General features: G+C 40.5%; 1 protein-coding gene across 1 annotated transcript in view; it reads right to left on the bottom strand.

The window, feature by feature from the left end:
• MYO3B (myosin IIIB) overlaps positions 1–21255 on the bottom strand; it is a 389700-nt gene that overhangs the window by 219557 nt on the left and 148888 nt on the right. Inside the window, exons 9-15 of the mRNA XM_054562662.1 lie at positions 19605–19701; positions 18547–18663; positions 17909–18013; positions 15441–15524; positions 14388–14590; positions 7325–7423; positions 6424–6538 (exon numbers count right to left, since the gene is read on the bottom strand). Coding sequence (XP_054418637.1) covers positions 6424–6538; positions 7325–7423; positions 14388–14590; positions 15441–15524; positions 17909–18013; positions 18547–18663; positions 19605–19701 — 820 coding nt within the window. The remainder of the gene's footprint in view (positions 1–6423; positions 6539–7324; positions 7424–14387; positions 14591–15440; positions 15525–17908; positions 18014–18546; positions 18664–19604; positions 19702–21255) is intronic.

The following is a 21255-nucleotide window of genomic DNA, read 5'->3' as shown; positions in this document are numbered from 1 at the left end:
CACATTTATCTTAGAGAGAGAAGGGAGAATGAGAGAAACATCATTGGTTGCCTCCTGTACGTGTCCCGACTGGGGATTGAACCTACTCTTGGGTATGTGCCCTGACCGGGAATTGAACCTGCAAACTTTTGTTGCATAGGATGATGCTCCATCCAACTGACCCACCTGACCAGGGCAAATTCCTAACAAAGGAGCAAGCAGAATGATGTGGGGCGCTTCTGGGTCTGGTCTCCTGGAAGCCAGCACGCCTCCTCCTTGCTTTCCTTCCCATTTTTGCTGACGGGGACGCCCAGCAACCGAGCCGCAACCAAGCCACGGATTAGTATGCCCGAGACCAATGATCACATGAAATGGAGTTGTTCTGCGACTTGAACCCCTTACCTTGGAATGTTTATATAAGAGAGAACTGATCTTTGTTCTTTCAGCCACTTTTATCCAATTACCCTAACTAGTACAACCTTCCAAGTTCAGGTACAAGTTATTTCTTCAAAATAAGAAAGGAGAGGTTTCCTTAACCTCTTTTGAATATAACTCTTATGAAACAGGTGGCAGGGCATTCATTAATGGTTCACTAGGACATTTTGAAGTTAAATGATGGACTATACAGTTATAAATGAGGTCAGGAAATATTTTGAAAGACTTAATAGAAAGTGTCTGTGATATTGTAATCTAAAAAGTAATATTAGTATTTGGTCTTCATACTGATTTGGGGCACAAGAGCTTTGAAAACCCTTAGAATTCTTCTGAGTGAGAGAGATGAGAGGAGTGTCCGGGGTTATTTACAGTAAGCCTTTTTCAACCGCATGTGGGTCTGTTGTAACATGGTGAGTCTTGGAGGATGGCAACTGGTTTCGAGACAAACCAACACTGTGATGAAAGGATTCGAATTTTTAGCCAAACCCTGGACATCCAGGGAAGGGAGAAGAGCTGGAGACTGAGTTAATCATCAGCAAGCAATGATTACATCAGTCATGTCCACGTAATGGAACCTCCATTAAAGCCCCTGACTGATAAGGCTCGGGGCGCTCCCGGGTCGGTGAACACAGGAAACCGGTGAGAGGAAGTGGCGCCCCTCTCCCAGTACCTTGAGGTATGCATCTCTTCCATTTGGATTTTGCTGAGTTGTACTCTTTATAATAATAAGTAAATAGAAATAGTAAGTTAACTCTTTTCCTGAGGACTTCTAGCAGATTATTGAACCCTAAGAGGGGGGTCTTGGGAAGCCCCAATTTCTAGCCAGTCAGTCAGAAGTAGAAACACTCTGGAATTGTGATCGGTGTTTGGAGCGGGGGCAGTCCTGTGGGGCTGAGCCCCTAACCTGCGTGGTCTGATGCTGACGCCAGGCAGACAGCGTCAGAGTTAAATTGAATTGTAGGAGAACTGGTTGGTTTAGGGTGGGAAACTGCACATATTTGGTGTCAGAGGTGTCGTAAAGACAGTTCAGGTGATCCAAAGTCCCATTTTTATACTGAAGTTGAATACATAAGTAGCATTAATGGTAAAAAATAAAGTCGACTTATTTATTTAAACATTTGCATTTCTGTAGGTGAGGCAATGAAATATATAGCCAGGAAATTTCTGCATCTTATGCATATAGATAGAGGAAAGTACTTCCACCAAAAATACTCTGGCGGGGAACTTGATTTAGTACCACACACAGCAGCAAACTAATAGAAACTGTCATTAGACTATTGATAAAGCATTGTCCCCAAATTGAGCCTTCCTGGAAACATGACCCCGGGAAGCCAAAAAACTGAGCACAGGCTGTAATAGTGACATCTGCTGGATACCTGATAATGCTACAAAGACATATGAGGACTTTAAACCAAGCTCTTACTATAGATAAATATTGTTCTGTAAAATTCTAAATCAAAAGCAAGATGTCATGTTTCTGACATCAAGAATCACTGTTTTAATCACACAACTTAAGAGTGGCTAAGGGGAACACCTACCAAATGAGTTTTCTGAGACTAACCTGGATTTAACATGACAGCACCTCATTACCTTGATCAATACACAGTATGAGGTTTGCAGAATGCAACCAGCGAGGAGCTGCCCAGGGAGGCAGATCCTAGAGAGTCAGAGACAGCAGTAAGTTCTATATCTGTTATTTTGATACCCAGTTATCTCTAGAGGTTATCTAACACTCTCAGCACTCTTGGGGAAAAGTGTATTTCTTCTAATTAAACCACACGTACATATATCATATGTAAGAGTACAAGTCATGAAACCTCCCAGAACAAGGCTTCCAGGCGCTTCACCCCTGGGTGATCCTCCCCAAAGGAAACGGTGGTTTTTGCCCCCTCGATCCTCTGGCAATGTCTTCTTCTGCACAACGTTCGCACACGTCCTCTTTTAAAGAGGAAAACCACCTATGGCCTTCAGCAGAAACTCTGGCATCAAATACAATGTGAATGCCCGAAGTCAATCGTCTCCTTCCTCAGAGAGGGGAACTCAAGAGGGAATATCAAGGTTCACCTAACTAATAAGCTCTCAGCCTCAGGAGGTCCCCTGGGCTACATTTCCATGTTATATTCTACTTGACTCCTTTAGCCCCACCCTTGGGTTAGTTAAGCTTTTTCTTTCTGGCCTAGGAACCTGTATTGACTCTTGTGTTCAGGTCAAAGCATCACCCATAGGCAGGGGAGTTCAATCAGTAGTATGTCCATCTGCGGAATTTCTTCTTCCTCGACACTTCTTAATCAGCTGGCTCTTCTTTTCTTCCCACAGCCAACCTAGGAAGGCTTTTTCACTTTCCTCACCTTGCTCATTTTCTCTTGCCTCACCTCCAGCTACAGAGCCTTTCCTGCAATGCTGCCTTTCCTACAGAATTTGGTGGTGGGGCTCTACTTTTTTTTATCTTTTATCAGTTTCCAACTTTCCATATGATAAAACAAAGTCACCTTGCTCAGGTCATCAAGAAGCCTAACTACTCCTCCAGCTGGGTTTCCCAATTCATTGGTAAGTATGAATTCAGTTTCACCACCAATCAGCAAAAGTAGAGAAGAAAGAACATTTCTCCATCAAAGCCCCATGCAAGATGTGTGTCATTTGCTTCTCTTTTTTTCCTGAGAAGATACTGCTTTCACTGATGTAAATCTTGTCTCAGGAAAGTTAAGGCAAAGTGGAAAGTTGAGAAGAACTTTGGTTTTCCCTGTTAGCCTGGGACTGAGTTAAGGAAATTTCCCCTGGCCTGGTTCACAGGTATCTCATGGTGGCTGTTTCTCTGGTCCCTGCCCCCCAGATTTATTTGCATTTTCAGTCTCTCTTGACCTTGCTTTTATAAATCTCTTGTTTTTCACCTGTCCTGCCATAAACACTGCAATAGGCCTGGCTGAAGGGCCTTCTCCCTGCAGGCTCTATTCCAATGCCTAAATTCAGTTCCCTTTTCACAGGCTCACATTTACATCTTAAAAGTGAATAGTTGGTTAAAAATATTTTTTTGGTATGTCAATCATACATCAATAAAGTGGTTTTAAAAACTCAATAGTAAGCCCTATTGTCTGTCATTAAGACTCTGGACATCCTCAGGACCCCCAATTTACACTTTAATATATAATCCTCCAGTTCTCTTCAGCAGTACTCTCCCAATTTATAAGTGATTTTAAGAAAGGGAAAAAATTGCCCTCATCTCAAAGCCTTCTACCTAACTTCTTCATCAAGGGATCTGCAGTAACTTTCCAATCTTGACCATCACATACATAATCTTCCAAAAAAACTTGTCATGTCATATTACATATAAATACACCTAAAACTCTAATATGTTATGATAATCCATATACCAGCAAGACAAACATAATACAGGGTGGGGCAAAAGTAGGTTTACAGTTGGTGATATGAAAAATAATACAATTAATAAATAATAATACAAGAATAGACTCTGGGTTTCGCATACTCACAACTGTAAACCTGCTTTTGCCCTAATTTATATTTAACAAAAATAGTATGGTTTGACTCCCAAAGTAGGAGTTGAAAAGTGCTGATCTTCATAGTAGGGTTTTAGGTACACTCCCGAGCCCCCAACAAGGAGCCATTATTGTTACTGGAAGACTCCTAACAAAGTTTCTTTATAATAAATTAGAGTCAAGAGTTCTTTCAGATACTTTTGGCTGGTGTCCCACAATTAAAATTCATGTTCCTGAGTCCCCACTAAAGTTTGCTGTTTGTGCTCTGCCAAAGTGGCTCAGTTGGTTGGACCTTTGTCCCATACACCAAAATGATACAGGTTTGATCATTGGTCAGGACATATACCTAAATTGTGGGTTCAATCCCCAGTTGGGGCATGTACAGGAGGCAACTGATCCGTGTTTCTCTCACATCAATGTTTCTCTCTCTAAAATCAACAAACATATCCTCAGTGAGGATTAAAAATAATACTACTAATAATAAATTTTAAAAAAAGTTTGCTACTCATATGTTTGCTATAAGGATTTAGGAAAAACCAAAGAGATTGCTGCAGGAACTAGTGACATTGTAACAAAGGACAGCAACCATATTTCATTAAATTGACCAATTCATCTGAGCTCTGTCTAGAGGTATCCCTCAGAAAAATTTAAGAAAAAGTTCTGTTACACCAACTATTTGGCATCTTCTGCCTGACTATATTCAACTGAATCTTTCTGAATTTGGTCAAATGTCTTTGGATTTATAAACATAGAGTGAACTAAGTTAATCCAGCAAAACAGGTTGTCTGTAGAGATAGAGACAAAAATATATCCAAAGAATTTAGGTAAGATCCAGCCTCTTCTATTTTCAAGGTTGTTAACTGACATAAGTTGGTTTATTTCCAGAATTAATTAACATGGGACATGGTTAACACACACACACATACATATAATTACATTCTGGTTATTCATTTAACAGTCCAGACCAGGCACATATTAAGAATTTTTACCACCTTTTATATTTCTTTCTTTTCATATTTAGTCACACAGTCATTAATTTCTTCCGTACTTTTTTTTTTTTTTTTTTGCAAAGGGGTTAGGATGGCTTATTTCAAGGAGACATAGCATATTTAATTTCTTTTGTTTTTAACTTTATCTTAAAACAGCATGTGTTTTATTATTTTGAAGCACATTTGCATTATTAGAGCAGCACCACCCTATACTTCTATTTAGAGTTAGGACGAATATCTTCACAGTATTCCATCACCATCACTGCATACATTGAAAGCGAACTATTATTAACCCTATGGCTGACTTCTCTATTGTCCCTGTAGCCTTTTAAGGAAGTATGCCCTAAACACTTGGGCATGGCCCAGGACTTTCAATGGCTCTACTGCCATCTCTACCATGCATCTTTGATAACAACTAGCTCTATAAATTAATAACCATAAAGGTCCTTTAACAAGGCTGGAACCTGTTTAATTGCTTTCCTCTAAGGAGCCAAGGGAAATATATTTCTATTTTTATCTGACCTTTGGGATTTTCCACTGTCTGTCAGTTTAAAGTCTGTGGGAGGCTGACAGAGAAAATTAACAACCAGCTAGAAAGAAGAAAGGTATTATTACAACTACAATCATCGATGCTGGGGAGGGAAGGGCTGGCCAAATTCATTAGATTACAGAACCAATCCTTTATCCAGAGTGGCGGTCCCAGGGTAACTCAGGTGTCTTGTGATCTAATCCCTGAAGATTTAACACTCTCACCTACTTCCTAATCATTCACCTCCTTTGTTGGAAAAAGCAAAAGAATCTGTATATTTTGTGAAATTGATGGCATGAAGCCCAGAAACTATGACATAAATGTATCACAGAATGATATTTGAGAGCCTAGGGTTATAAATATTTTCTGTCACCCCTAGCATATATTTAATAGAGACAGCCTGTATCTAGTATGATAAGAGGAGTACAGTACTTAGAGCTATAGTTAATAATGTACTGCAGCTGTGTACCACCAAGAAGGAAGTGACTGCAGGTTGAAAGGTTTAAATGAACTCATCTTGGTGCTCAAGGAACTACTTGCATAAATATATTTCTGTGGCTTGGGTGTAACCTACATATTCCTGTGCTCATGTTACACAATCCACTGTAATGGTTGGAGCAAATCCCACTAGAAAAGGGCAGTATTAGTTTGGCATTTGATATCACAGCTGTAGTGAATTAATGACAATGACAATTCATAGGTACATGGTGCTTACAATAGTACTTCTACTTTAATATTCATCTGCACATCTTGTTAAAATGGAAATTCTGATTCAGTTGCTCTTGATTGGACCTGAGAGTCTGCATTTCTAACAAGCTCTCAGGTGATGACAATGTTTCTGGTCCTTGGGTTACACTTTGAGTAGCGACACCTAATAACATGACCAGTGTGACATCTGAAAAGCAATTAACCTGCCCCAAGTGAGAACATTCATGTCTTCCCTCATATTGATCCAAGATTATTAACACTTGAGTTGCTTTCTCACCTGACAATCACTTACCTTGTCAGTGAAGCCAATAATCCTGAAACAATGCTGAATTGCTTCAAATTGTCTTCTGTAAGACTCCTTGGAAGTTATGTCTTGCATTGCCCTTCCGGTCTCATCAGCTATGTATCTATAGGGAGTAGGACCAAACGGAATGATCATGGACTTGGCAAATGGCACCCAAATACCAGGGCCTCATTGGGCTCCTTCTTTGCAAGGGCATTCCCTAGCACTGCAGTGGAATAATGGTGTAGGTGGCTGAGGAAAATGGCTGAAGTTGAGTTTTGAACAGTCTAGAAAATGCAAATGGTGACATGTAGTCCTTGTCATCTCATCCTGGGTATTTCAGCTAAAGAGACTGTGCATGTCCAGTTAGGAAAACGGCTCCATTGATTTCCAAGTTTTGTCAACTGCTAGTTATATATGGACCTAGAGAACATTATGCTAAGTGACATAAACCAGTCAGAGAAAAACAAATACCATATGATTTCTCTCATATGTGGAATCTAATGAATAAACTGAATGAACAAGCAAAATAGAGACAGACTCAAACGGAACAGGATGACAGCTAAGAGAGCGGGGAGAATAGGGAGTGAGGGATTGAATAAAAAGGAGAAATGACTTGTGGACATGGACAGCAGTGTGGTGATTACGGAGGTTAGGGGGCTAAAAGGGGACTAAGTCAGTGGTCCCCACCTTTTGGACACTAGGAACTGGTTTCCAGGGATGGGTGGGGATGGGGGATCCTGGAGGGCAGAGACAGGAGGTGGAGCTCAGGTGAGCTTCCCTCACGGCCCAGTTCCTAACAGGCCGCGGGCTGGTGCCGTTCTGCAGCCAGGGTTGGGGACCCCTGGACCAAATGGCAATGGGAGAAAATACAATAAAAAAATTAACAACTAAAATCCTTGACACTTACCTAGGGGGCTTTTCCTCGGGGAGTCTGAACTCAGAAAGTTTCTTTTGGTGATAAAGGCCGGCATAAATATAGTAGAATATGTGAAAATTTTTCTCTCCCCTGAAGAAAAAGGGAAAGGGGACATTATTAGTAACACATTCTGGGCTTCCACACTCCAACTCATTTACAGCACTTCCTTTCTGTGCAATATATTATTCTGTAGCAAATTTGAATTTTCATCAGTTAAATATGCTACATTCAAACTGCAGCATAGTAATAGTGATAGGATTAGATAGTAACTGTACCAATGTTACCTTATTAAACACACTTGCATTTACTATACACAGAAGGAGGTTTTAGAGAATGGAACACTTCTAGATAACAGCTCAGGTTACACATGTTTAGACATCTTTCTGTTCCAGGCAAAATGACTATGCATCTGTGCCCATGCCTCCTGTTTGTAGCCCATGGTGTTTCACAGACGATGATATGCAGCTTAGAGCCACCAGCCAAACTCCTCACTTTACTGGAACCCCAGAGAGCAAAAGGCTCACCAGTTTGTACAGCAAGTTAGGGAGTGGAATTGGTCCCAAGCTGAGGTCTCTACTCTTTCAAACTTGCATCAAATACAATTCAAAATGGTGTGCATCCGCCTCCCTGGTCTCCTGTTGCCCACCCTCTTAGGCCCGTCTGGCTGGGGTCCTTTCAGACAGGTGTTACTCTGAGTGTGATCTAGGAGCAGCTGTCAGCTTATGATGAGATAAGGAACTGGAAAGTGCATGTCTAAACATTTTGTAGCAAGTGATACTGCCATGACATCTAAAAATATGATAATTTCTCTGATAGGTAATTATATTTTACAAAGGTATCAGTTCACAATGGATTGTGAACTAACCTTTTTAAAAAATTAGTCTGTCAGCAAAGATAGTTTGAAATGCCCTGCTCTAAATCCCTTTCTTTCCTCTAGACTAGAAGAAGACAGTCTCTTCTGTTAAATCCCCTGAATTTTGGCAAGTCCTCACCTTGGTCAACTTCGCTCTGTGGAAATAAATCTGTCTTCCTTCTATTCCTTCTCCCTGTGACATGGGCCCCACTCTTGTCTCCACCTTCTCCTGGATATCCTAGTTTTCCTCTGGTTGTTTATCCTTTTAGAGCTCTTCTGATGATTCTTATTTCTGCCCCGTATTCTAGGTGCCTCTAGTCACCATTTCTCACTAATTTGTGCACTCAACTTATGAATTTATTGAGTGCCATCATGGCAGGCCCTGCATCAGATGCAAGGGATATAGAACTGAAAGGATGCCTGCCCTCTGGAGCTTCCCTTCTCCAGGGATGGAGTTAGATGAATTTGCAACGAAGCTTGTGATGAAAACTTTGAAAGAGATAAACAAGGGACTGAGATGAAGAATAATGTTGGGGCATGGGGCTACTTGTGTCAAGTCAGGGGAAGGACTCTCCAAGGAAATAACACCTAAGTCAAACTCCAGAGCATGAAAATGGGGCTGGAAGGAGGCTACAGAGGGAAGGGGAAAAGCATTCTAAAGAGAGGGAGCAGTGTGCACACAAAGGCTCAGAGTGCAATGCCCACGTAGAGCCAAAAGAATGCTAGTGAGAAGGGGGTGGGCAGGAAGGCCAGGGCAGCCCACATAAGGGCTCGTTAGGCCACGATGCAGGTTTTGTTGATAAAGCAACTAGAATTATTTGAAATGTTTTAAACTGGAGCCATGGTGCACTGTGTGTGACATGAGTACATTTGTGTTGACCAAAGTACACGCTAGCTGCAGGATGAAGACTAGATTGTAAGAAGCCAAGGTGGATGCAGGAAGACCAATTAGGAGGCCTTGGTGAGAGAGCGAGTGGCTTGGACCAGGTAAAGGCCATGACGATGAAGAACAAGAGGAAGCCCAATGATATATTTTGAAAGAACAGCTAACAGAACATCGTGATAGAATTAATGAGGGTGATAAGGCTATGAAACTGCAGCCACTTCCCGGGTTTCTAACTGGAGCAGGTGGTGATGGTGGCACCACACACTGAGACAGGAAAGCCCTTACAGGGCTCTATGAACCGGTATGTCTGGTACAAATGCCCCTTGTTTTTTAACCTGTGGTAAATGAGCTGGCTTTGGCTCACCCTTCTTGGTCTTATCTTCTTATAGGTTTGTCTTTTTTTTGTAGATACCTCTAGTTATTAATTCTTTCAAGCTTTGCTACCAACATTCACTTCTAGCATAAGTGCAACTTGATTTCCATCCGTGTGTCTATACGGATTGGGTTAGTTTTGCTGTAGTAACCAACATCCCAAGATCTTAATGGCTTAACAAAGACTGACTTCTTGCGCAGGGTACCTCCACTGAAAGCTAGTGTTGGCGGGGCGGGGAAGCTGTGTTCATCATAGTCACCCATGGGCCCAGGCTGATGGAGCAGCCACCATCTTGTACTTTGCAGAGCTCTGGAGGGTCTTTCCATTAGATGATCATTTGCAAAAATTGATTACTTGACCACATTCACGCACAGGGTACCAAGAAGAGGAATCCTACTATGTACCCAGAAGAGGTCAGAACTGGAGAGGTCAGCTGAACAGGACTTGCAAAGGTCCTATCTTCTACTTATCCAATGTCTTCAGCCTATTTTACTCTACCAGTGCTATCATATTGACCAAATTAAATAGTAAATTATAGTTTATTTGGTACCTATTATGTGTCAGGCTTATATTTAATATATCACATACCTTCTCATTTAATTCTCATATAGCCTTGTGAGGTCAGCTATAGTATGCCTCTTTTGCATATGAGAAACATAAGGTATAATGATATTTATATTAATAAACAACATACACAGTAAGTGACATGGGTGTGATTGAAACTCTCTTCACATTATCTTTGTAAAAGACCACTTTATATTGCATTGGCCAAAAATTTTGTTTTTTTCCCCACAAGATGGCTCTAGTACCACTTAGTTGTCTTTAACTTCATTCAAAACAATTTTATTATATTGTATTGTAACAGCTATCATATCAGCATGCATTTATAAAAAACATCAAAATAGGTGAACTTTTGACTTCCAGTCAAGATGGAAACATAGGTAAACACAGCTTGCCTCCTTGCACAACCACAGCAAAATTACGACCAGATTACCAAACAACTATCATCCAAAATCATCATAAAATCGAGATGTATGAAAATCTGAGAACCAAAGAATTAAAGAAGTCTTATTCATCCGGATGTGTAGGAGGGGCAGAAACTCAGAGATGTACACAGAGGTTCAGAGATGCAGAACAGTTGATCCCATACCCATGTGTGGTGGATAAAAATTGGGATGCTTTGGGAGCAAGGGATCCCAGCCCCACACCAGACTGCTCAGCCCAGGGTTCTAGTGCCGGGAAGATAAGTCCCCATAACTTCTGGCTATAAAAACCAGCAGGGGTTGGGGCAGCAGAAGAAACTGCAGGATTCTCAGGCACCTCCTCTTAAAGAGCCTGCAATGTACTTACGACTTACACAGAATTACACTCTCTGGGTTCCAGCACCGGGGCAGCAGATGGAAGGGCACTAGTGGCATATGGGGAGAAACTGAAGTATGTGGCATCAGGGTGAGAGGCAGGGGACAGCTTTCTCCTGAACAAAACTCCAGAGGCCAGGAAATGGCACTGTTCCCTTTCTGAGCCCGCCCCCACATAGTGCCACAGAGTGGCAATACCACATCTGGGACTCCATCAACCTGGTTCACACAAGTTGCCCCACCCAGGTGATTACCTAAGGCTCCACCCCATTCAACTTACCAGTGTGCTTTTCTATAATAGGGCACGCTACTAAGACGGGAGTCAAAGCAGTTCTACCTAATGCATAGAAACAAACACAGGGAGGCTGGCAAAATGAGGAGACACAGAAATATGGCCCAAATGAAAGGACAGAACAAAATTCCAGAAAAAGAACTAAACAAAATGGAGATAAGAAATCTAACACATGCAGAGGTCAAAACACTTGTTATTAGGATGCTCCAGGAACTCACTGGGTACTTAAACAGCATGAAAAAGACCCAGGAAGAAATGAAGCTTACACTATATGAAATAAAGAGAAATTTACAAGGAACCAACAGTGGAGTGAATGAAGCTGAGAACCAAATCAATGATTTGGAACAAAGAAGAGAAAAACATTCAATCAGAATAGTAAGAAGAAGAAAAAATCCAAAAAACAAGGATAGGCTAAGGAGCCTCCAGGGCAACTTCAAACATACCAACATGTGAATCATTACAGTGATGGAAGGAGAAGAGGAAGAGCAAGAAATTGAAAACTTATTTGAAAAAACTAATAAAAGAGAACTTCCCTAATTTGGTGAAGGAAATAGAAATACGAGTCCAGGAAGCACAGAGAGTTTCAAACAAGATGGACACAAAGAGGTCCACACCAAGACACATCATAATTAAAATGCTGAAGGTTAAAGATAAGAATCTTAAAAGCAACAGGAGAAAATCGTTACATACAAAGTAGTTACCAGAAGACTGTCAGCTGATTTCTCAAAAGAAACTTTGCAGACCAGAAGAGACTGGCAAGAAATATTCAAAGTGATGAAAAATGAGGACCAACAACCTAGACTACTCTATCCAGCAAAGTTATCATTTAGAATGGGAAGGCAAATAAAGTGCTTCCCAGGCAAGGTAAAGTTGAAGGAGTTCATCATCGCCAGCCATTATTATATGGAGTGTCAAAGGGAATTGCATAAGAAAAAGAAGATCAAAACTTTGAACATTAAAATGGCAGCAAATTCATAACTATCAGTAGATAAATCTAAAACACAAACTAAGCAAACAAGCAGGACAGAAACAGAATCATGGAGATCATTTGGAGGGCTCTCATTTGGGAGGGGGTAGGGGAAGAATGGGGGAAAAGGTGCAGGGATTAAGAAGTACAAACTGGTAGGTACAGAATAGACGGGGGGATGTTAAGAACAGTATTGGAAATGGAGCAGCCAAAGAACTTATATGCGTGACCCACGGACATGAACTAAGGAGAGGGCTTGCCCTCTGGAATGGGGGGCACTGGGTGGCAGGGGACAAAGGGGAAAAAACTGGGACAAGCGTAATAGCATAATCAATAAAATATATTTAAAAAATTAAAAAACACTGAAATTGGTGAATTCTAGTGTAGCCATTTTAATATTGAAGATGAAAGAAAATACACTACATTTTCAGCACATTATGCTTTATTATTTCAAGAAAGATTAAAATGCAACTGAAACACACACAAAAAAATGATTTGCGCAATGATGGAGAAGGTGGTCAAACACGTCAAAAGTGGTTTGTTAAGGGTTAGAGATTTCTCACTTAAATGATGCTCCATGGTCAAGTAGAGCAGTTAAAGCTGATAGTGATCAAATTGAGACATTAATTAAGAACAATCAGCATTATACCATGCAGGGGATAGCCGACATACTCAAAATATCCACATTAATAATGCCATTGGTGAAAGTGAAAAAATGTGTCCTTTATTTTACAGAAAAAAACGGAACGGACTTTTTGAAATCACCCTAATTTGAAGAGAGAGAAATGAAGGAGCTCATAAAAATTAATCAAAAAGCCACAAGAAAGCGAAATTGACTCTCATTCTAGCCTTTTGTTCATTTGCTTCATTTTCTTCATGTCAGTCCCTATTTTGTGAGAAAATTTCAAGCATATGATAGAAGATGCTTGGATTCTTAGAAAAAGTCCTATGGATTCTTCTGCACATCTCTCAGGCTCATGAACTCCTATCCATCTGCCTCTCTACTGCTACATTCTCTCCCATGGATTTGGCAACAGTATCCTAACAGCCTCAACACAATACTGTCTTCCAATCCAGTCACCCTACTGAAGCCAGAATGATCATTTCCAAATGCAAGCTGGGTTTTGTGACTTCCCTTCTGGAAAACATTAATTGACTTCCTACGGCCTTTAGAATAAAGTTCAGGAGAATAACTGCATTTAGAATAAGGTCCTTCAGCCTGGCTCCAAAGCCCCGCATGATCTGGGCTCAGTCTCATCTTGCCCCTTCCTCCCTTTGCACTCCTTCCCCATCTCCTTGGCTAACTCCTAGTGATCCTCAGGTCTCCGGTACAACTTCTCATACACAGGGAGCCCCTTTCTTCCTGGACTAGGTTATGCACCCTTCCTTCTCCCGTTTTCCCTTCACAGCACCTTACATCGCTTCCTGGTACTTACTACAGTTGTTCTGCACTTTAGGTGTTCTGCATTGAAGACCCTCCTCTGGCCCTCCTGCCTCCCCCATCCATTCTAAGCGCCGTGAATACTGAGACCTTGTCTATTTTGTTTACTCTTGCAACCCCACAAGGGAGCACAGCACCGGCATAGAGCAAGAATTCAGTAGACAATTACTGAATAACACATGAATGGAGTCATCTTCCTGAGAAGTCCGGTGTCCTCTAAATGGATAAATATAGGAAGAACTCTGATAACATGTACCATACCAGGCACTTTTAAAAGGAATTCCACATAAACCAACTCATTAATCTTCACCACAAACCCATGAGGTGAGCTCTGGTAGCATCTCCATTTGATAGATGAGGCACAGAGCGGCAAAGTGACACACCCAAGGTCCCACAATGAATATCAGAGCCAGCACCTACACCCAGAGCGTCCACGCTGTTGACTACTATTGCTATGTTGCTCTCCTTAAAAGGAAATATTTTCCTCTCTCAAGCTACAGGAAATAACTAACCTGTAGAATATTCTCAATATGTTTTTCTTTAATAGACAAGCTCAATTTTAAGGGACCTAATGATTTTTTTTTAAGTATGTGCAATGTTGTTAAATTCTACCTGGTATAATCAATTCAGGAGAAAGGGGCATATCTATCCCAAAGTACTCCCACCTCAGCCCTTTGTACCCTGCTTGTAAACATCTTTTCGGTTAGAAATCACAACTTATCCTTTGCTTGAATAATTCCGTGCTCCTGGGAAGGCTGGGAGGGGAACCCTCCTGGCTATCAATCAGGATGCTAAGAACGAGAGTAAAAGCGCAGCAGTTAACATTTCCGAAGCCTCATAGTCTATATTGCAGAGCAAAACCAGTGATAAAACAGTGAACCTACACTGCCTGTTTTATAACTCTGGACTTTTCAAGGAGATATTCAGAGATTCTTGCCCCCATCACAGCTCCAGTCGGCGTAAACATCATTTCCAGATATTTTCCAAAACGGCTGGAGTTGTCATTGATGGCAGTGCGTGCATTCCCAAAGGCTTCCACCAGGGCGTTGACTTGCAGAATTTTCTCTCTCAAGGTCTGATTATCGGCCTGTGCCAAACAGAGAGCAGTTACAAGGAGCCTCCAGAAACACAAATCCGGCAAATTTGCCAGGCACCCTTCCCTGCCCACAGAATTCACATTATTGATACTTTCGGAAAGAACTCCATCTGGGGAAATCAGCATCAACCTCCAACATCGTTTTCCCAGATGAGCAACTCCCCAGTGCAGACATCAGATGACGTTAGATTAGGTCATCTGTTTTTGTGTCCAGCCACACTTCATTAAAATCCTTGACAGATAAAATTCCAAGCCATTAAGGAAATATTTTAAATAGATCCCATAACTTTTCTTTGTCATCCATTATAATATTCATAAACCACATCTAAAAACTATTTCTTAAATTCTTTCTTAGTTTTACAATGTGCTAATTCTGAGCATGAGTAACTGGTAGACCATTTTAAGTCATTCCCTCAATGCCCATTTCACCAAGCTGAAAATTTTCATCTTCCTCAACTTTTGCTCAAAGATTTCTATTTTCCAGTCCTTCAATCACCCTAGAGGCTCCTGCAACCCCGTTCCTAATGTTTAACCACTTTTAGTACTTAATGGCTAAATGTGTCTATTGCATTAAAAACATTAAAAATTAATTGGCAATGATCTAAGTAAATTCGTGCTGGCATTATTTTTCTCACTACATGAAAGAAAGATGGCATGCTGACATCTTAAGAGCCCTAGTTATCAGGAGGCAAACATAATAAAAATAGACTGCTTTATGCAAACTGTAACACACACACACATACACACACAAACACACAAAGAGCATTTCCATCATTTGTAAAATCTTGCAGTTCCCCTGCAGAAGCTTCTAGCCACAGTACATAAAGCAGGTGGTCAGTACCTTTCCCAAGAAAGTCAAATGCTGAACAATCAGGTGGGCACTTTCTGTCTTCCCAGAGCCACTTTCTCCGCTGATGACAATGCACTGTCACAGAAAATGGAGTGTCAGTGAGGAATTCATGGCCCAGAAAACATCCTGTGTGTTCAGCTGTGGTTTTCCTATAACATTTACCACTGTGGACCTTCATTTTTAACTCAGCATTATTGCTTTCCTTTACAGGACATGGAGAACTTCAACCTTTTCATAGCTGCCTATTGTTTCACTGATAGATGTACCATAATCTATTTAACAGTCCCATAGGGCTAGATACTTGAGTTTTTTTCTTTTTGTTATTATGAACAATATTGCAGTGAATAACTATACATAGTTCATTATATTTATATATAGATTCATGTATAGAATCAATTCCTGGAAATGGCGTTGTTGCATCAAAATGTAAATACATTTGTATATTTGACGGAGAGCACCAAATTGCCTTCCTAAAGATTGTACCAATATATGAAAGTGCCTATTCTCCTATAGTCTCACCAGAGTATGTTGGATTTTTGCCAATCTGGCAGGCAAAAAAGGATCTCTCAATGTAGTTTTAATTTTCATTTCTTTTATCATGAGTGAGGGTAGGTAATTTTTCACATGTTCAAGGTCATTCATATTTTCTTTTTTGTAGCCAGTTCATGTCCTTTGCCTATGTTTTGTATTGTAGTCTTTTAATCATCCATATCTAGGAGCTGTTTACTTATACAGAATATTAGTGGATATGGTATAATAAGAAAACATATATTTGGTCTTTGTTTCTGGTTCCTGACACAGAGATCCCCAAACCCTCAGAATTTCCCGAACAGGAGGAGTGATAGGAACATCATTTGTTATTTCCAAACAAGTACCTTTCAACCAAACTCAGCTGCTTAACCAAGAGGTTCACAGTGAGGCTTCAGGATGAGGACTGGCCACCAGAAAGACCAAACATATGATTGGAGGGTGGGAACTTTCAGCGCCTCATTCCCAGCTTCTGGGCAGGAGAGAGGGGACAGAGACTGACTGAGTCGTAAAACTCTTGGTCAGTAAGATTCAGAGAGCCTCATTCTGATATGAATGCGCTGAGATGCTGGGAGGGCAGGTGAGCCCGGAGAAGGCGCGGAAGCTTGGCATCACCCCTCCTGCCAGTATCTTGCCCTCTGCTTTCTATTTGCTTGTTCCTGAGTTGTGTCCTTTATAAGCCAATAAATATAAGTAGCGTGTCCCTTAGTTCTGTGAGCTGTTCTAGGGAACCATCACACCTGAAGGGGATGGTGAGAATCCCTGAACTTGCCGTCAGCCAGGCAGAAATGCGGACGGCCCGGGCGCCCCTCTGGCAGCGGGCATCCGAGGTGGGGGCAGTCCTGTGGGTCTGAACCCTGAGCATGGGAGCTCTGTGTCAAGTCCAGATACTGTGTCAAAATTAAATGGATGAACTGTTGGACATGCAGATAGTGTCAGAGAATTAGAGAACTGATTGGTGTTGGAAAAGACACAGCACTCGGTGTTAGAAATGGTGGCAGGAAAAAAAAACCCCAACATGGTAGGGCAACTTCTTTTGCAACATCTTAACTTGAGAAACACATAAGTCTCTCTCCATTTACTTCTTCTCTCTGAAATCTATGGACATTTCACAGATTTCTAGGAAAGGTAAGAATTTGGAGAAACCAAGTTACTAACCTATGATGAATCTATGTACTCCATTTGTAATTTCATTTATTCCTAAACAAATCCAAAGCAGGGACTTCTCAGGTCTCGGGAAATATATACATAATATTCTCTTGTAAACTTTCCTCACCAAATGAAATTATTTCTATTTTAAACAGAATAAAGACACAAAAGAGACCATACATAGGAAAGTAAAGGAAGGGGCGAAGATTGGGTATGCTACCACTCTGACCTGGAAGTCCATAAAGTTCAAGCATGTGAGTTAGCTTTGCGTTTAACTAGCATGGAGTACAAGGTTTGTTCAGTCTTTACCAAATCCATCACAACTTCTCAGCAGCTAAACAGGGTGGTGCATGACCACTGTCAACCTATAAGCGGTATTTCATACAAAAAGGACTGAACCATGAAACTTCTGAGACCTTAACAAAGAATGAATTTCATTTGTCATTCTACATCCTATTTTTATCACAATCATTGTGCGTAATCAGGTTTGTGTTAGCTCTACGTCTCCTATTCATATTAGAAATATCCTTGCCACATTTATCAGGGAAAATGAGTGCTATTGATAGGAAAGTTTCATGTTTCTTGAAAAGGGTTTTCCTGTTCTCCTGTGACTCTGGCTCTAGCACCGTTCATGCTCCCCCGAGCTACTATTTCATTTCCTATTTCCTCGAGTCAACCCCAGTAACTGGAATGGAAAGTTTTCAGGAAGACTTAGGAGCTGCAGAGGAAGACAGAATACATTCTACCGTGTGACTTGGTCAAAGAAAAACAGGAGTTCTTACCTGGTCTTTGCTGAAAGTAACCATGCATTGGTAAGCAGCATCTGCTGATGCAAAGATGTGAGGGGGATTTGAGGCACGTTTCACCCCATGATAAAGTCTGGAAAACTGAAGAAAAAATAATTAATTTAAAGGGTCCTTCTACTGCTCCACTGGGCCTTCTAATGCTCCAGTACCTATTTGCCATGAAACTGAGTCTTTGTCACTTATTAGGGGAACTGTAGCATCAGGAAGGCTGTAGAGCACAGGCCCTTGAGTCTACAGGCCTGAGTTCAAATCCCAGTTCTTCACTTACTGGCTTCACGAGCTCGTGCAAGGGAGTGAACTTTTCACTATGTTAAGTCTTCTCATGTACCAAATAGGCTTACCAATGGTACCTGTCTCCCAGGGTTGTGAGAAGTAAGTGAGGTAACCCAGTGCCTATAGTAAGCACTACATGAATGTTGGCTATCATTGTTACATCTTGCTTTAAAAGTTCCCCCCAAATGTAAGAATTCCATCTGTGTTGCGTTATTATCTGAGGTTTGGGGTGTATACCTCTCGGTGTCATAGTTTTATTCTCACTTTTTCCTTCTTTTCATTTTCCCTTGTGATTTTTAATTTCCTGTTAAGAAGCAACATGCTCTTAAAGCACCCCTTACCTGTGGAGAGTATATGCTTAGATTCTGGAACGGGTTTAAGGCAATTAAGATGTCTCCAACATATGTATAAATCAGCAAGTCCACATACCGCTTCTGCAACTGACGAATAATTGTATCCTAAGAAGATGGTAAATGGCATTGAGTAAACATTATATCCAATCAAGGGAAAGATGCTAAAACATTTTTAAAAAACATTCTTACAAGAATATGTTCCTCTAAAAGATGGAAGTAGTCAATTTAAATCACACAGCGACTCTACTGATCCTAACAGCAGATATTTGCCTTGAAATAAGAAAAAAAAAAAAGGAATATCTGAAAGAATTAGGCCCAGCTGGGACTTGCTAAAAGACACTGAATACCCAGCAAAAGTCTTATTTTTTATTATGAAAAACTTATTTCACTCAATCAAAATGTTCTAATTAGAATTTGTTTTAGTAGGTCATTTCTATAGGTAAAGTATAGACAAAACTGTAACTTTATTTCTCAAAGCACTGCACTTAAAATTTATGTGGTGGGAATATAGAATTGAACATTTTATATTATACTTTGGTGATTCATGCACTGCTGTTAAGGGTCCCCAGAGTTAGAATCAGGGGAAGCAGGTCCAGTGCAATTAACAGCTCTATTAAACCTCCACATTTTAAACAGGGATTATCACAGATTTCAAATTTAGAATTCAAGCCATACTAACTTCACTACTTCCCTGAGTGAAGCTCCTCTTTATGAAGACCACACAACTATTTTAATCTAAGGGTTCAACTGCACTTTTCTTTAAACAGAAAATAATTTTCAGCTGCTATAATACATTCACATCTACAATATAAAGATCTTTATTGGAAACAAAATCTAAATCCTTTTCTCAACATTTGTTTGGGGGACCACAAAAGAACACAACATAGGGTGTCACAGCAACCAAATGCTCCCTGAGCTTCACCGACACTATACTAATAATTAAAGTTTTAAGTGTCTTTAGGAGAATGTGGTCTGCAACAGAGAGGACAGGCCATTCATGCAAAACAAATGTCATCTGTGAGAATTATCTACTAAATATTTAGTACCTCGTCCAGAACCTCTAGATTGACTAAATCATCCTCAAGGCAGTATTTTTCAGCATCTTCCACATGATAGGGTCTTCTAGTATGCATCCTTTCACGCCTAGAAGTTTATCCAGAGAATATGAGTAATAAGACAGCAAATAAGGTAGCAGAAAGTAGGTAATAAAAATGACTCATTCATAGTTTTATCCGATGACATGTTCAGAGACTTCAGAGAAAGGGACAAGAAGAGCAAGTCCAGTCCAGGTCCCCAAGCTCTCTCTGTCACTGAGGACTCCCAGGAGTAAGATGAGCCGCAGAGCTCAAGCCTTTGTTCTACCACAGTAGGAAGCATTATCAAAAGGGTATATCAAATACCTCTGCTTTTCTTAAATGCCAATCACAGTACTTCTCACATTTTTTCTGCTCACTGTTAGGCATATACTTGTCACTGGGGTGCTTCCTTTGAGGTTCCCTCATGCTATCCACCAGTACCACCCCAAAATTTTTTAGAAATCTTAAAACTATAGAAAAGTTCATAGAATAATATAGCAAATACCAATAAATCAATAAGTGTTTACATTTTATGTTATTTATTTAAATCCCTTTGTGATCCATGTTCCATACCACTCCCCTTTCATGAGTAACCGCTGTTTAGTGGATATCCTTCTGGTCTATATTAAAATATTGAGCATACACATATATTTACCCATGAACAGTATATAGATTCTATATGTTTAATTATAAAAATGATATCATATGGTAGTTATCATTCTGCAAACTTGCTTTTTTTCCATCAACATTAGGTTGATTCCAATTTTTGTTATTAGAAATAACACAGCACTCAATCTTTTTTTAATGTTTTTTCTTCTTCCTTCTTTTTAAAAATTGATCTCAGAGAGAGAGAGGAAGGGGGGACAGAGAGAGAAAGGAAGAGAGAGAGAGAGAGAGACATTGTTTTGTTGTTCCACTTATACATACATTCATTGGTTGTTTCTTGTATGTTGCCCTGACCAGGGATCAAACTGGCAACTGTGGACGATGCTCTAACCAACTGAGCTAGCCAGCCAGGCCAGACTCAACATCTCTATGTGCATCTCTTTGCGTATATATGTGATTTTCTCTTGGTGGTGCGGGTAGGGAGTTATTGCTCACTGGCATTTAAACAAACTTGGTTGGCAATCAATACCAACTCCCTTTGGCATACTAAAATATAGTTATTTAAGGCATAAAATCAATTCAAGGTCAAAGTAGGCCTTCCCACAATTCCCTTCATAGACTTACCACTATTCAATGTGGTATAGGGAAAGCACTGGCCTAGAACTTAAGAGCTCTGAGTCCTGGTTTCAGAATTGTGAGTAATGTGGTGTGGGCCACTTGGTAAATCCCTTAACAGCCAGCATGTCATTTTCTTGATCTATAGAATCACTCACGACTGGTCTATCTATCTCACAATAGCTGTGAAAGCAAATACAGCCATAGGTATAAAAATGCAAAAGGCATGAAAAAAATGTACCAAGTGCTATTCTTACATTCTTGTCAAAATTTGGAATCAACAACTTGCACAACTCCACACATGACCTTTACCTAAACAAAATCACGTGTGAAACGTCCTCCCAGGTACTATAAAGTCATCAGCAGAGGAGTGTCACTGCACGGTTCTTCCCTATCGCCT

Source organism: Pteronotus mesoamericanus, unplaced genomic scaffold (genome assembly GCF_021234165.1).
Source record: "Pteronotus mesoamericanus isolate MK-2021 breed Mesoamerican mustached bat unplaced genomic scaffold, CSHL_Meso_final scaffold_651, whole genome shotgun sequence".
Taxonomy (NCBI): domain Eukaryota; kingdom Metazoa; phylum Chordata; class Mammalia; order Chiroptera; family Mormoopidae; genus Pteronotus; species Pteronotus mesoamericanus.
Note: the sequence above shows the minus strand (reverse complement) of the source record. Positions and strands in the feature narration are given on the sequence as shown.